Source organism: Prionailurus bengalensis, chromosome D1 (genome assembly GCF_016509475.1).
Source record: "Prionailurus bengalensis isolate Pbe53 chromosome D1, Fcat_Pben_1.1_paternal_pri, whole genome shotgun sequence".
Lineage (NCBI taxonomy): Eukaryota > Metazoa > Chordata > Mammalia > Carnivora > Felidae > Prionailurus > Prionailurus bengalensis.
In genome coordinates this window covers 90,277,511-90,294,121 of record NC_057346.1, presented here as the reverse complement: position 1 = coordinate 90,294,121, position 16,611 = coordinate 90,277,511, and the positions used below count along the sequence as shown (strand labels likewise).

General features: G+C 45.3%; 1 protein-coding gene across 3 annotated transcripts in view; it reads right to left on the bottom strand.

The window, feature by feature from the left end:
* The window catches only part of LDLRAD3 (low density lipoprotein receptor class A domain containing 3), a 241,193-nt gene that overhangs the window by 110,754 nt on the left and 113,828 nt on the right, over nucleotides 1-16,611 (bottom strand). For all 3 annotated transcript variants that reach the window (XM_043580969.1, XM_043580970.1, XM_043580972.1), the window contains one exon: nucleotides 984-1,118. In XM_043580969.1, the coding sequence (XP_043436904.1) occupies nucleotides 984-1,118 (135 nt within the window). The remainder of the gene's footprint in view (nucleotides 1-983; nucleotides 1,119-16,611) is intronic.

The following is a 16,611-nucleotide window of genomic DNA, read 5'->3' as shown; positions in this document are numbered from 1 at the left end:
TCACAACAAATGAAGTCTACCGATAAGCAACAATGTAGGTGAATCACAGCAACTTGACATTAAGTGAAAAAAGTAATGATTGCATACAGATCCCACCAGTTTATAACATTAGAAATACATACTTCTTAGGATGCCTTAATTTGGATGTACATTTTTAAATCTTTATATATTCTTTTAATCACTGAAGAAAAGAGTCAATGAGTAAAGAAAAGAACCTGGTCAGTTTTAACAGAGGATATGACCCTGCTGTGTCCTTCTGGGCTCTCTTAAAAGCTCATCTTTCCATCCCCCCAACTGTATGTCTTCAGATTCTATAAAACAGCTCCGAGAGCGAAAAACCCTGATAGGAGCAGGCAATTCACGCAAGCGGGAGCAAAGTAGTAAACAAACACATGGGGGAAAATGTTGACTTTGCTCATAATCAGAGAAATGCAAATTAAAGCATTTGGGGAGCTATCATTCTAGGACTCCTAAATTAGCAAAAATGGAAAAAATAGAACAGCAGCGAACGCCCGGGATATGAAGATAAAACTGACATGTGCAGACAATGTTAGCAACCATGTAAAGAAAAGGAAGTATTGTTTCAAACAGCTGCACATTGAGGTGTAAGCCACGGACTGTGCTCTGCAGAATTTAGCCTAAAGAAGTAATGCAATGGGAAAAAAACCAATCCAGGTGGTCCCAACTCATGCAACAACGTAGAAAACCACAGTAGAGCACCCTGACCATATGCAAGGCAGCTGGGGCAAATTACAGTTTTGGAGAGAAAATGTATATGCGATACTCCAAACAGGAGAAACACAAAATACAAAATGGTAGGTGCATTAGGGTTAAAAGCATATGTACAAGGGCCACAAGGCAAAGTGTAAAAACTAACATGGCTGTTGTATTTGGAGGGGGTATGGGTGTTGTTTCTTTCTGTTCAGTGTTAACTGTGGTATATGGCGACGCAATTGTTTTTTAAAGCTTAGGAGGCTTCCTACCTTGAGAGCTTTCACAGCTTTCCTCATCGCTGTTGTCTTGACAGTTATTTTGCCCATCGCAAATGAAGCTCTTGTCAATGCAGAGGCCATTCTTGCAGTGGTAGCGGGCGGTGGAGCAAAGCAGAGGGTTGGCGGCTGTGAAGGGAGAACACAGCAGATCATCAGGGAGGCCAGCGAGTCCCTTGGAGAAGCCCCCAAACCAGGAGTGTGTCCTGCTCAGGAAGCAGTGAGCTCATCTACCAAGATGGCGGACTCAATGACCATCCTGGGAAACTGGCCAGCCAATGAGGAAGACAGGACAACACTTACCCTGCCCTGTTCTAATAGCTCCTTCTCCCAAGTCACCAGGAGGTACCCTTATAACGTACCAACATGGCCAGGAGGCAATGACTCACTCCACATGGTTAACCTCTAGGCTGGCCAGCTGCCTCTGAGGGGCCTGGGGCAAAACCCGAATCTCCTGGGAAAGTCAGAGTGAAATGGTTGGTACCATAAGACACACAGATAAGCAAAGCCAGGAGGAGATGAGTTGGGGATCCCTGAACACCTGCCACCCAGGGAGTGATGGCATGATCTGGTCCAAGAGCTGGGCTGGATTCTTCTGGTTCTGGGACTATGGACAAGCCTCTTAATCCCTCATGTATCTTTATGGCTTACCAAGGTAAACTCAGAGGTCTCAATTTCGTTACAATCCAAGAAGCCCATTAGCCTTCTCGGTCAGCCTGAGCAGCACCGCTGTGAGGCTCCCTGGTCTAGGCACTTTCAGAACCTCAAAAGAAATGACAGGTATTGTCCCTCCCCTAAAGGAAAAGAGTGGTACTAGCCAGCGTGAGGTCTACACAAAACTACTCAACGCACAAGCAATTCTCCACAGAAAATCAGTATTTGTACAATGCAATTTACCTGTTTCCCTGTTCCCTGCAGTGCGATTCAAACAAGGCTCATTGCTATTTTCAACAAATGAAGTAGCAAAGTAGAAATCCGTCCAATCCTAGCTCTGCCAGTTATTAGCCGTGTAATCCTGCGCAAATTACTTCACCTCTTGGAGTCTCGGTTTCTTTATCTACAGACAGGACTGGCTACATAATTTGTGGGGCCCAGTGCAAACTGAAAATGTGGGGTCGGGCTCAGTCGGTTAAATGTCTGACTCTTGATTTCAGTTCAGGTCATGATCTCATAGCCGTGAGATCGAGCCCCACATCAATTTGGGATTCTGTCCCTCCCTCTCCCTCTGCCCCTCCCTCTCGCTCTCTGGCTCAAAAAATACAAAAAACAAAAATATTAAAAAATGAAAACTCGGGGTCAACTGTTCAGAAATTAGTTAAAAATTCAAGAAGGCAGTGCAGGGGATAAAAGCAAGCATGGTGCCCTTCCAAGTGGAGTCTGGGCCCTGGCTACCTGTGCAGGAGACAGGACCTAAAGCCGGCCCTGCTTATGGCATTAATTCGCGCATCCAATGAGATGGCGTGTGAGAAAACGTGCGGTGCAAAGTCTGACTCGTAGCATAACGCTCAGGGAACATTAGACACACTCCCTTAGTAATGTCTGTCTCGGTCCAGAGAGTGGGGCCCTCCCTGCACGGGCAACGTTGGTGACGATGAGGAGGGGTCATACTAGATGTGGGGTACTAAACCAAGCCCACAATTGCATCACACGTGATGGGAAGAGCACCGGGTTGGGGCGCTGGGGCTAGCACAGGGATTGCTATGGGGTCAGGGGCAAGTTAGCCGTGCTGCCCTTCAGCGGTCCTCAATTGTGGGATGGCATTTTATTTTTAATTTTTTTAATGTTTATTCATTTTTTGGGAGAGAGACAGAGCATGAGTGAGGAGGGGGAGGGAGAGAGAGACACACACACAGAATCCAAAGCAGGCTCCAGGCTCTGAGCCGTCAGCACAGAGCCTGATGCCGGCCTCGAACCCACAAACCGCGAGATCGTGACCTGAGCCGAAGTCGGACGCTTAACCGACTGGGCCACCCAGGTGCCCCTGCAAGATGGCATTTGTAATACATCTTTCCCACATGCTTCACTGAGCTATTGTTAAGATATACACAAATTAAGGCTGCAAGGGCTGAAGACTTCACAGGGCTTCATAAACCCGAAGGACTGAAGAGGGTTTTTTTGTTTGTTTTGTTTTGTTCTGCTTTGTTTTTCCCCAGTATCTTTAACTATTTAACTCAGAAAGCTTGACTTGAAAGGTCAGAGGAGGTAGAGGGGAGGAGGAAGCCAGGGCTCTCAGTTTTAAAGATAATGGACCAGTGTAAAGTCAAATAAAAGCAGTCTGGCCTGAAAATATTAAGTTTTAATTATTTAAATCGCTGTGGGCCACAGAGCTGTTCAACTTGATCAGAGTGAAACCAAGGTCTGATTTCAGCCAAAACCAAAATGGGGAAGCCCAAACCACAAATCACGTTCGGTTTCTGTCGAAGGCAGCATTCCAAACCCTTCGGCAGCCCTCCGTGGTGGCCTTCAGCCTCCCTGGGACCTCGCGGGTCACGTGCCCGCAGCCGAGGCGTCAGCAGCAATCAGCTCGCTCTGACAGACAGCCTCGGGAAGGCGCTGTAATCACTCCAAGATGGGGCTCTGCACACGTACGTGAAGGCTCTGGTAGGGGAGTCTGTGCTGAGTCAACCTTGCTGACGGTGCCGGCATCCACTCACTGTCTGTCAGCCTTACACCCCTGCAACCCTGCAAACTTTCCCATGGAAAAGAAGGCATCTATCTGTATGTGCGTGTGTGCACATGTACGCGCACAGACACATTACATACCCGTGCGTGTTAGGCGTATATACAGATCACACGTATCTTCAAGATGAACGAAGACTGACTATCCCTTAAGACACAGCTCTGAGAAAGAATCCAGACTGACAACCAAGTCACAGACTGGGTTTAACCCATGCAGCCAAAAGGACTATCAGGCAGGCTCACACAGGCAGATCTCAGGCAGATCTCTCACAACCCAAAAGGAAGAAGATGCACAACTCAGTATGAAAATGGGTGAAACGACCGGGCAGTTCCCACAAGAGGAATGGCAAATGGTCAATAACGACTTGAAAAAACGTTGACTGTCATCGGTAATAAAGCTCCGCCTTAACCACAGCACACTTGCCAAACTTACGGTCTTAAAATATCAGGTTGTTGGCAAGGATGTGGAGGGAGAGAAGGTCTCAGGGACCACCAGTGGGAGCGCAAACTGGTGGATCCACCTTGGAGACCAATTTAGTCACAGCCCGTAAAAAGGTGCACATGCCCCACAGCCCAGTGATTTCGCTTACTGCACGCTCCAGGAGAATCCTGAACAAAACAAAAATGTTTACGGAAGCACTGCGTGTAAAATAAAAAAATCAGAAATGACCCAAATGCTCACCCATGGGAAAACAGGTACAACGTGCTACAGTGTTGTAAGAGAATTCCGCAGCAGGAGGAGGCTAACGTTTTCTGTAAAGGGCCAGTTAATAAATATTTAAGGCTTTGCTAACCATTCTGCCTTTGTGTCTGCTAGAACCTCAACTTTGCCATTGTAATGCAAAGCAGCCATGGAAAATTCATACACAAAAGGGCATGGCTGTGTTCCAATAAAACTTTATTTATAAAAACAGGTGGGATGGGGTGCCTGGGTACCTCAGTCGGTTGAGCATCCCACCCTTGATTTCGGCTCAGGTCATGATCTCAGGGTTCACCGGTTTGAGCCTCACATCGGGCTCTGTGCTGACAGCATGGAGCCTGCTTGGGAGTCTCTCTCTCCCTCTCTCTCTCTGCTCCTCCCTGCTCACTCATGTGTGCTCTCTCTCAAAAGATAAATAAACTTAAAAAATAAAAAATAAACAAACAGGTGGTAGAGCATATTTGGCCTAGGGGCCATAGTTTGCCAACCCCTGATGAAGAGTAGTAAAAAATCAATCAACAACAACAACAACAAAAAAAAAAAAAAAAAAAAAAAAAAGAAAGAAAGAGAAATCAAAGAACCAGAGTCAAGATGGATAAATTTCACACATATGACAGTGAAGGAGAAAAGTAAGTTCTGGACAGTAGATGCCTCTGGAGAGAAGGGAGAAGGACAGAATCCAAGAACAAGTACATACTGCAAACTTCTAATGATGCCTGGTAACCTTTTATTTTAAAAACCTGAAGTTGGGGCGCCTGGGTGGCGCAGTCAGTTAAGCGTCCAACTTCAGCCAGGTCACGATCTCGCGGTCCGCAAGGTCGAGCCCCGCATCGGGCTCTGGGCTGATGGCTCAGAGCCTGGAGCCTGTTTCCGATTCTGTGTCTCCCTCTCTCTCTGCCCCTCCCCCATTCATGCTCTGTCTCTCTGTCCCAAAAATAAATAAACGTTGAAAAAAAAATTAAAAAAAAAAAAACAAACCTGAAGCAAATAAGTCAAAACAGAAATAATGGGATTTTTTAAGTGAGACATAACTGACATATAATATTATGCTAGTTTCAGGTATACAAAATAATGATTTGATACTTGCATGCATTGTGAAATGACCACCACAATAAGTCTAGTTAACATACATTGCCATACACAGTTATGAATTTCTTTTCTTGCGATGAGAACTTTTAAGATCTACTTGGGGCGCCCGGGTGGCTCAGTCGGTTAAGCATCCGACTTCGGCTCAGGTCATGATCTCACGGTTCGTGAGTTCGGGCCCCGCATCGGGCTCTGTGCTGACAGCTCAGGGCCTGGAACCTGCTTCTGATTCTCCCTCCCCTCAGCTCCTCCCCTGCTCACACTCCGTCTCTCTCTCAAAAATAAATAAAGATTAAAAAAAAATTAAAAAAAAAAGATCTACTCTCTCAGCAGCTTCCAAGTATACAATACAGTTTTATTAACTATAGTTAACCTAGTTATACCATTATAGGATTAATACTATGACAGATTATTATTAACTACAGTTAACATAGTTATAATAATATGGTAACAACAATAGATAATGGGATTTTTAAAACACGGCGTTGGGGACACAGGTGTTCATTTAATCTCACTTTTCCTTTTCAGTATGCTTGAAAGATTTCACGAAAACATGTTAAGTGTCTACTCTGGCAGAAATGTCCCAGGGATCATTCACTGTCCTTTTCCTTCACTCTTCCCTCACGAAATTCTCTCTGGCCCAAAAACACCTGTTTTAGTATCTTTCGCGCTTAGGTGCCCAGCTGCTCAGAAGACACAGGTACGTGCTGGCAAAAAGCCATACCTGGGGTACCTCCTCATCGGCGGCTCCTCAGAAAACAGTATCCTCCCCACCACCCAATCTCAGGGCAGAGAAACAGAGGCAGAGGAAGCCCACGGAACATTCCCCTAAGCCAGCGGCAAGCCGGAGAAAAAAGCCTTTGAACCATCAAGACACACGCTGCGATGTCCTGTCCGTGTCCTTCAAATGCCAGGAGCTTCCTCGCAAAAGGGCCCTCAAGCCTTCACCTCCCTCAGGGTCTATGGATTCTCCATTTATGTGAATTCCAACAAGGTCTGGGTTCCCATTCCCAAAGGCACAGCGAATGAGAAGGGAGAGGGGCTGCTGACTGCCGCTCTACAGACAAACTGCCAGCAAGAAATAACAGCAGATGTCGATGGCAGGAGACAGAAAAGCTATAAAAAGCTGCCTTAAGAATTCCAAAAGCAGAGCAGCCTAAGATAGTTTCAAAAGAGACCAGAAAGTTCCAAAAGGAGCCAAAGGCAACCCTATATTATAGCCTGGTCTAAAAATTAACGTTTCTAAGAATGGCCCTGCACTGTCACCAATAAAGGTAAACACTGATTACGCCAGGATGCAATGCATCTCAGAGAGATCCCTGGCAACCAGGGTCCTCAAAAGTATAAAGATGTTCAGTTATTAGTCAGACTCACTTAACCAGAGGAGCAAATCTCCCCTAAGACCCCAGACAGCTCGAGTTTCACGGTATCTCTTCCAGGGCCTCCGCAGCTACCTACCAGGCTCAGCCAAAGCTCGGGGTGAGTGTACATGGGACTGCGGTGGACCAGCCCCGCAGGCTCTGGGTGGGCAGGAAAGAGTCTTACGGGTCCCTGTGGTCCCGTAGAGCCTTCCGCGGGACCCTGAAACGGTAACTGCTCAATGCACAGCTCATCAGCCGAGCGGGAAATACTCTGTTCTTTAGGATGTTACGTCTCAGTATTTTCTAGTAATATTTAATGTGCTCCAAATGTATGTTTTCTTTGTCCTTGGTCAGGTTTACCAGTCACCCGAAAATGTATTACTTTACTTAGGTAACTAGAAAGAGGAACGCTATTTATCTCAGCAAGGATGGGAAAAATGGTCTGGAGAGTCGATTTCAAAAACTCAACAGCAGACTCAAAAACTCCTCAGTTATTATCAGCACAACAAACAGGGATCTCAGGATGTTTCCCAGCCCACAATAGTCAGGAAAGAGAACTTGTCTTTCCCTGCCAGAGAGAGAGAGAGAGAGAGAGAGAGAGAGAGAGGAATGAGTTAAGGTTAAGCTCAGTGGTTAATTAAACTGGCAGCGTTTACTTCAACCACATCTGAAGGAGAAGGACCCGAGGCCCACTGCGGTTGCCCAAAAGCAACTGACCGGCTTCGAGACAGGAAATGAAGCAATCCGTCTCTGGCAGGATGTAGGAAATGTCGCCTTTAATCCATTTAAAGTCTGTGAAGTCAGCCCCTCTTCTACCTCAAAGGGTTCTTCATAAAGCACGTCAATGAGAAACCCCTCATCACCAGCGCCCTCACTTACCATCTGTTCCCCATCCTGTGGCGGTTTCTCTTCCCCTCTTCACCAGGCATCCCAACCTCATGGCCCCCAGGGAAATCTTGTCTTTCCAGCCCCATTTCTCTGGAAACCAGGCAGCTGGGGGAGATGGAACTGCCCTGGGACTTCCTCTGTCCCAGGATGCAGGGCGCCTGGCCCCAAGCCTCTGTGCAAATCATCTGTCCCATTAACAAGCACTACCCTTTTTGTGGCCTGGAAAACGCTTGCCGCCGACCTTCAAAGAGGCAGCCCGTGTGCGGCCAGCTGCGAGTTCCTGCCTTCCTCTCCAAGTCTGCTCTGCAAGGCCTCTCCCGCAGTCCTCTGCCCACCAAGCCACTGGGGCCCATGCACAGCCATGTTCTGCAGCTAGAACCTCTTCCGAGTCTGCAGGAGGGCAAGAGGTCATTATGTGGGGCCAGAGGCAGGAGGCCAAGAGTCCTTAATTCTACTTGCCTTTTTTTCAGTCTCCAAGGACTCAGAGGATTTGAATTTCCAAAACCCCTCTAGAGTCCACCAGGTGCCAGCGGCAGAATTTGCTGAGGTAGTTTGTTTCCTCCTCCCTAGAAAGGCTTCCCGGACGTGCCTAGCTCCTGTCTAACACCCAATTTCACTGCCCCGACCACTGCCTTTGCGTGGATGGCTCCCCAGACCTTTCCTCCTGCACTAAACCTCATTCCTGACGCCCTGTGGACACTTCTGCCTGAACATCCCCTCTCCTCAAACTCTGCGTGTCTGAAATGGACGACCTCCCCCCGCCCCCTTCCTGTGATTCCACTCCTATTAAAGGACCACCATGTCCCAGTTCCTCAGGCTCCAGCCACGTCTGACCTTCTCCCTCTCCGCACCTGGCATGCACTTGGCTCAATACCCACTGCTCCTGACTGGGTATAAAATACAACCCTCAATTCTTAACTTTTCTTGATCTGCCCCAGCCTACCAGGCCAAGCATACACTTTGCTGTTATGGTTAGAACTGAGTGTGAAGTCCACCCGGGTTCATATTTCAGCTTTCCCACTCACTAGTACATCATGCTGGGAAAATCATCTGACTTCTCTCAGCCTCATTTTCCTCATCTGTAAAGTGGGGGATAAAAATACTGCCATTATTGGGGCACCTGGGAGGCTTGGTCGGTTAAGCATCTGACTCTTGATCTCAGCTCAGGTCTTCGTATCAAGGTTGTGAGTTCAAGCCTCACGTTTGGCTGGAACCTACTTACAAAGCAAATTGTGCCTATATAATGAGATTTTGTTATAATTGAGATAATACATGCAAATAACTGAGAATAGCATGTGGCCCGCAGAGGCATTCAATAGATGCTTGTTATAATTAACATTATGCACATTACACATAACTACGCCTACCAATATAGTGGTTAAGAGTTTGGATCCTGGATTTATCCTGTGTGGGTTGAGATACTGACTGTACCACTTACTGGGTGACCTTGGGCAAGCTATTCAACTTCTCTGTACCTGTCTCCTTGTCTATAAAAAGGGAGTAATATTACCAACCTAAAATGAGATTAGACACATTAAAGCGCATAGAAATGTGCCACATGCATGTAAGTGTTCAGCAATTGTCAACCAAGTGGCTTCTATGTCCTGTAGTTTGCACGCCTCCCAGCCTCTGCCTGGGTTCTAAGCCTGAAACTGTAGTTCTAACTTTTTAATGGTATTCATTCTCCTAGGTCCGCGTCCTTTAACAGCTCCCACTGATGAGCCCAGAGGGAAATAACCTTCCCATCACAGCTTCCCACAGCACTCCCAACTGCCAACCCCATGTTCTAATCATCTGGATGTGAGCATTACTGTCTCCCTTGCTCGAGTACGATCTCAACAATGCCAGGGTCCTGTATGTGACCCAGGTATATATCCTTTGCGGCATCGTGCACAGGTCTGGCATAGAAATTGCGGAAAGAAGAGAATCTGAAAGAAGGCAGGAGGTGGGGGCTAATGAACAATGTGTGGCCTAAATATGCCCTCCGGGTATACATCTGAGACTGCAGAAGAGGTTCAAGACATCCATATGTTAGGAATATATCCTGACTGCCTGTCTTCCTTCTTTAACCCTTTGTTTGATTAGTTAGTTGCTTGGCCCATTTGTCAACAGACGTTTATGACTGACTACTTCCTTCAAATAAAACACTCCGTTAGGCACAGGGGATAAAAGAAATCCCAGACTGTGCTCTTCCAGAGCTGACATTCTAGTGGGGAGACAGGAAAGGCAATAGGCAATGAAGATAAAGCATGACGAGTGTGATTCGTTCCACATATATTTCCTCGTGCTAAGGCCGAGCCCGACTGCATGCCTGGCACTGGGGACACAGCTGTGAACCTGCCAATATACCATCTCACGAGGTCACAAGCAGGGAAGACAGAACGTGAACACAAGGTGGCACTGGGAAGAGTGAAGCAGAGAAGGAAACAGAGTGGAAGACTGGCGAGGAAGGGGGTTATGTTTTAATAGGGTGCTCAAGGCAGGTCTCTCTTTTTAGGTGGCGTTTGTTCGGAGGAGGCCCAGGACGGTATGTGAACACACAGGAGAATGACCTGGCCCAGCCCTGGCAAACCAGGGATGGTTCCGTAAGGAAGCAGGTCACACAGGAAGGAGTCTTTAAGGAAACCTTGATGAGGGGGCTTTGGAGCAATGGGCGAAAGGGTCCTCCTGCTGCCCATCTGATGCGGGCCCAACTCCTTGAGGCCACTGCCACTGGCGGAGGAGTGAAGAAGAAATATAGAATCGAATCTTGCTGACGTGACCAGAGCTTTGGGAACATGCCAGCACCAAGGGGCTCTGTGAACAAAAACCACAGAGACACTGGCGAAACCATTTGGCTGCTTGGGGGGACAGGCAAGAACTTGTCAGCAGTGGAAGAAACACAGTCTGGGACCTGGTGGTGTTTCTGGGCACAAGTACAGTGAAAGCAATAGCATAAGGTCCTTAGCGTGAATCAGTGTTCCATGTGGTCACCCAGGCAACTCTGCCATCTCGGTTCTGGGCAGGAGTCTCTGTCTTCACTGAATGGGACCCAGGTCAGGGCCATGTGGCCAGCCGAGCTCCAGCCAAGAATGTCTGAGCACAGGGAAGAAGGAGAGGTCTGAACACAGCCAAGGGAGAAAGGACAAAAGGCAAAAGAGTAAAATCTCAGCATTGCGAGCCTCTAAGAGGAAATCCTGGTTCTTGCTTATCCTCACTCCTGAGTCAAATGAATGCAAAAAGTGGGAAAACACATCTGTAAAAACAAAGTTCTTTAAAATTACAATTCTCCAGGGGTGCCTGGGTGGCTCAGTCGGTTAAGCGTCTCACTTTGGCTCAGGTCGTGATCTCAAGATTCGTGAGTTTGAGCCCCGTGTTGGGTTCTGTGCTGACAGCTCAGAGCCTGGAGCCTGCTTTGGATTCTGTGTCTCCTTCTCTCTCTGCCCCTCCCCTACTCGTGCTCTGTTTCTCTCTCTCTCAAAACTAAATAAACATTAAAAAAATTTATGATTCTTTAGTTATCGATGCAAAGTCAAGACATAATCCAATGAAACCTCTCCTTTAGCTTTTATTATTTTTACTGTTTTATTATATGCCAAATGTACACAAATAGAGACTGGCATAATGAATCCCCATGTTCCAATCATCTGGCTTTAAAAATTATCAACTCACTGACAGTTTCATTTCAACCCTACCCACATCCACTACCCCTCATGAGATTTCATCTTTATATATTTCTAATTATTATTATACTTATTATTACTGTATTTAATATGCTATTAGATATTATATATGTATACATACAGATACATCTTTATATATAAGTATTTTTTAAAATAATAAACAGATTATCATTCTCACACTTCATTTTTTGTTTTCATTCTCACACTTTAAAAAACTAACAGGATTGCCTTAACATCATTAAATATACAACCACAATTCATTTTCCCAGTTACCTCAATTTTGGGGGTTATTTTTTTTTCAAATGTTTATTCATTTAATTTGAGAGACACCAACAGAGAGCAAGCAGGGGAGGGACAGAGAGAGGGAGAGAGAGAATCTCAAGCAGGCTCCACACTGTCAGAGCTGAGCCCAATGTGGGGCTTGATCTCACGAACCGTGAGATCATGACCTGAGCCAAAATCAAGAGCCGGGGGCTTAACTGACTGAGTCACCCAGGTGCCCCCACTTTTTTTTTTTTTTACAGTTGGCTTGTTGGAGTCAGGACTGAAATGAGATATGTATGTTGCATTTGACTGATTTGTCACTCATTCTCCCCTTCAGTCTGTAGATTCCCTCTTCTTCTAATTTTTCCTAGAATTTATTAATGGATGCAATGGAGTCCTGAAGAATCTCCCATATTCTGGATCTGGCAGTATGTCTCCCCATGGAGTCGCTAACATGTTCCCCTGTCCCTGAATTTCCTGTAAACAAATGGTTAGTGTTACAGACGTCATGTTGTGTCTCCCAGAGTTCACACGTTAAAACCCTAACCCCTAATAAACGGGATGGTCTTGGAGTGGAGCCTTTGGTAGGAGATTAGGGTAAGATGAGGTCATGAAGGTGGCACTCTCAGGATGGGATCGGGGCCGTTATGAGATGAGGGGCCAAGGGATTTCTCTATGTGTGAAAGAAGAAAGTTTACTTTCTCTTCTGCCTTCCTCACCAGGGAAGGCCAAGTGAAGACATCAGTAAGAGGAGGGCCCACACCAAGAACCCAGCCACGATGGTAGCCTGGATCTTGGACTTCCAGGACTATGAGAAATAAGTTTAAGTCACCCAGTCCATGGCCTTCTGTTACTACAGCCCAAATTGACTACGGCAGATTCACAGGCTCAGTCAATCAGGCTCAGGTTGGAAGTTTTGGCAGAAACACCTCACAGTGATGATGTGTGTTCCTGTTGGGTCATATCAGAAGGCAAATAACATCTGGTTGTCTCTTTCCTTGTGATCCTAAGACTGATTTGCGGGAGGTTCCAATTCCAGGTCAGATGCGGTAATCACACCCGCCCTGTCTCTGCCACTGCGTGCAGCTGCAATAAAAACCTAGCCAAATACATGGTACAGCTATTTTTAGATTCTGGAAAGTAAACTGGAGTAGACCAACTGGGGAAGAAGAACAAAATTCAATCTATCACTGAAATAGTGGTGAATTTACTATTCCCTCATTCCCCCGGCACAGTCCCAGGAAAACTACAAAGTATCGGAAAGACAGTGGTGGGCAGGGAGGAACTTGGAGAAGCAACCCTATAAAGTTATTTATGAACTTCTAGGCTGTCCCCAGTCTGCACAAGCATGGATCTGGTCCTAATAAGCGCACCCAAGACTTTGAGAACCAAACTCACCAACTACTGCCCACGTCTCAGACAGACCACACAGGAGGTGCCCATGCACCACACATCCACACAGCAGTGCAAAAACAGTTTGAAAACTATGACAATGGCAGCCCACAGAGGGGCTGTTAGGAATCTGTGGCCTGACCCAACAGGGTCATTTGCTTACTAAAACAAAAATATAAGCATTCTCTGCAGGACTGACACAAAACCCAGAAGGTCGTACATAACCAACAAAATATCCAGAATATAATCCAAAATTAACTTGCCTTGTGAAAACAATCAGGAAAATCTCAATTCTCATGGGAAAAGATAATCAACAGACATCGACGCCAAGATAAGGCAGATGTTGGAATTATGTGACAAAGGCTTCAGAGCAGCTCTTACAGAAAGACTCTAACAAGCAATCGCCTACACTCTTGAAACAAATGGAAAATAGAAAGTCTCAGCAAAGAACCCAGAAGGTATAAAGAAGAACCAAAAACAAACTTTAGAACTGAAAAATACAGTGACGAAGAAACAAACACACCTTGTGGGCTCAGACTAGAGATGACAGAAGAGAAAGTAAACTTGACAAAAGACTAACAGACATGATCTAACCTGAACAATGAAAGGAAAAAGGTTGACTAGAAACTGAACAGAGCCTCAGGGACCTGTGGGATGATCACAAAAGATCCAAAGTTGTTATCAGAATCCCACAAGGAGAAGGTACAGTACTTGAAAATGATTTGAAGAAAGAATACCTGAAAATGTACTGAGTATAGCAAAAGACAAAGGCTTGCACATTCAAACAGAACCCTATGCAGAATATACTCAAAGAAATCCACATAGCCCCCCCCCCCCCCCCCCACACACACACACTATAATCTAGCTGCTGAAGCTAGGCTGGGAGAAAAAAAAAATCTTCAAAGCGGCCAGAAAAATGATGCATTTTCTACGGGGAAACAATTTGAATGGCTGCAAATTTCTCATCGGAAACCACAGAAGCCAGAGGAAGTGGCATGACATTTTTAAAGTGCTTAAAAACAGAGCTGTCAACCCAGAATTCTATATGCAGTAAAAATATCCTTCAGGAGTGAAGGTGAAATCGAGACATGGTCAGATGCAGGAAAACTAAGAGAATGTGTTGCCAGCAGATCTGCTTTAAAAGAATTGCTGAAGGAAGTGCTTCAGACAGAAGGGAAACGGTACCAGAGGAGACCAGGAACATCAGGAATGAAGAAAGAACAACCAAAATGGCAAATCTCTGGGTAAATTTAATAAGAGATTGCTCATTCCCTCTGAAGTTCTTTAAAATGCATCTGAGAGTCTAAAGCAAAAATTAAAACACGGCCTTTTAGGGTTTCGGATGTTCTGTTGCTGTACCGACGGCCAGAACATAAAGAGATATACAGAGTGACAGGGTTTCTACGTTCTACTTGAGGTGGCACAGTATCGATTCAGGTCTGTCTGCGAAAAGACTGACAGCTGGTTTCAAGGGTTTTTAGCTTGATCCATGCCTTATAAAGCTCCCCATCAATTTTTTATTTCATGGTTTCAGGAACCATTGAAGATGCACGTCTTCATCAGGGTTACAAAACAGACACTCTAATTCTTTTTCCCATTATAGTTCATTAAAAAAACAAAAACAAAAACCTTTCCTATGTTGGCTATTTAATTACTCAGAAGTACAATGCATCTAGAAAAAGGAGGCTAAATGCTTGATTCTCTTCTTTTATTTACTAGTTATAAAAACAGTGAATTAGAACCATTATTTTTGGATGGTAGATATGCCAGAGGAAAATGCTGGCTTAATCCCCAATGATCTAATTTGGAATGGATAGAATTAACTCATTTAGACAATTAAAGACCAATATCCAAACATTTAAATCATACAAGGTCTTTAATATGGCAGGGAGTATGCAGAATGGCACAGTCATTTAGAATGTACGTACTAGAACGTATCACACTTGCTTTTTATTGCCATTCAATTATTCTCTCGTATGTATATATGGGTGTATATAAATAAATTATATACATAAATACAGACATATATATACATGCATGTAAATTCCCCATGGACAGTAGGAAGAAGCTAAGATCAAGTTGAAACTCTAAAGAACTCAATGAAAATACAACAAGTACGTCCTTGGACGTCCTAAGCCAAAGGTGAAATGCTAGTAAATATGGTCTTCCTCTTAACAGCTCATAGTTTTAAGTCACTATGGGTTTTCAAAATCAATTACTCCTTGCCAGCCACCACACTAAGCACTTTTCAGATACGACCTGGTCTAATTGTCACAACAACCCAGGAAGCCTGCAGGCTCTTAGCACTCCCCTTTCATGAGATGAGGAAACCACCGTGCAACATTACGTAGCACAGCCAACCCATGCCTAATGAGGGCGAATCAGAAACCTGGAGCCAGACTTTCCAGCTCCAGAGTCATTTCACTCAATCAGGCTGCTACCCTGTTAGTGACCTGTATCCCCCTGCTACGGTGGGTTTCTGCTACTCGACTAATCATTCAACAATCTAGCCGCTATGTCACATTTTTGCCATTTGAGATCCAGAAGATGAAAAAAGGCAACAGGAGAAGGCACACGGGAGAATTATATACTTCCTGCGTCCTCGCTGGGAGGGGGTGTCAATGACTATGCCCTGGGAAGGGATGAATGGTCACCCCCTCTTCCAGGGCTTAAAACAGAACCAACAGGGTAAAGGGAAGTCAGTTTCCCGAAACAATCACTGAAGTCATTAAAACCCGTGTTTTGAAATAAATTCGTAACATATATAACAATTACATTCATAGCAACGACAATCCTCACGAATAACATATATGTGTACATATACGTATACACGCATACATTGATATACACAGAGTGAAAGAGGGAGGGAGAAAGAGAGGGGCAAAAAGAGAGAGGGAGAAAGAGAGAGGGAGGAAGGACTGGCACAAGAAAGCCCACATATTAAGTGTCATTCTGGGCAAATCTCATTTTCCACTTTATATTTTCTGTATTTTGCAAGTTCCAAAGCTACTTGCTAGGAGAGCCGGCACAGTATGAAAGGTGGGGAAGAGATGCCTGAAGGTCACTGAAGCTCCTACGTGAAATGGTTCGGGACACAGAGACTCTGGCCAGGAAGGGAATGCGTGCGTCCAGGCCATGGAGTATGAAGTTCAACACCAGGACTGCTAAGAGGCAAGGTGGGGCAGAGAGCACGAGAAGGGGTGTGTGTCTGTCTGTGTGGTGATACCTTGGAATGTCATACAGCAAGGAAAAGGAATCAAGGCAGTCACAAGACAAGGAGAACTTTAGCTTTCTACAGTATTTGGTATATATATACACATACATATATATACATATATATAGCAACATACATACACATATACGTATATATATGTATGTGTATATATATATACTCTTTTTTTTAATTTTTTTAACATTTATTTTTGAGAAAGAGAGAGAGAAACAGAGAGAGCATGAGCAGGGGAGACGCAGGGAGAGAGAGAGGGAGATACAGAATCCGAAGCAGGCTCCAGGCTCTGAGCTGTCAGCACAGATCCCAATGGAGGGCTTGAACCCACAAACTGCAAGATCATAACCTGAGCCGAAGTCAG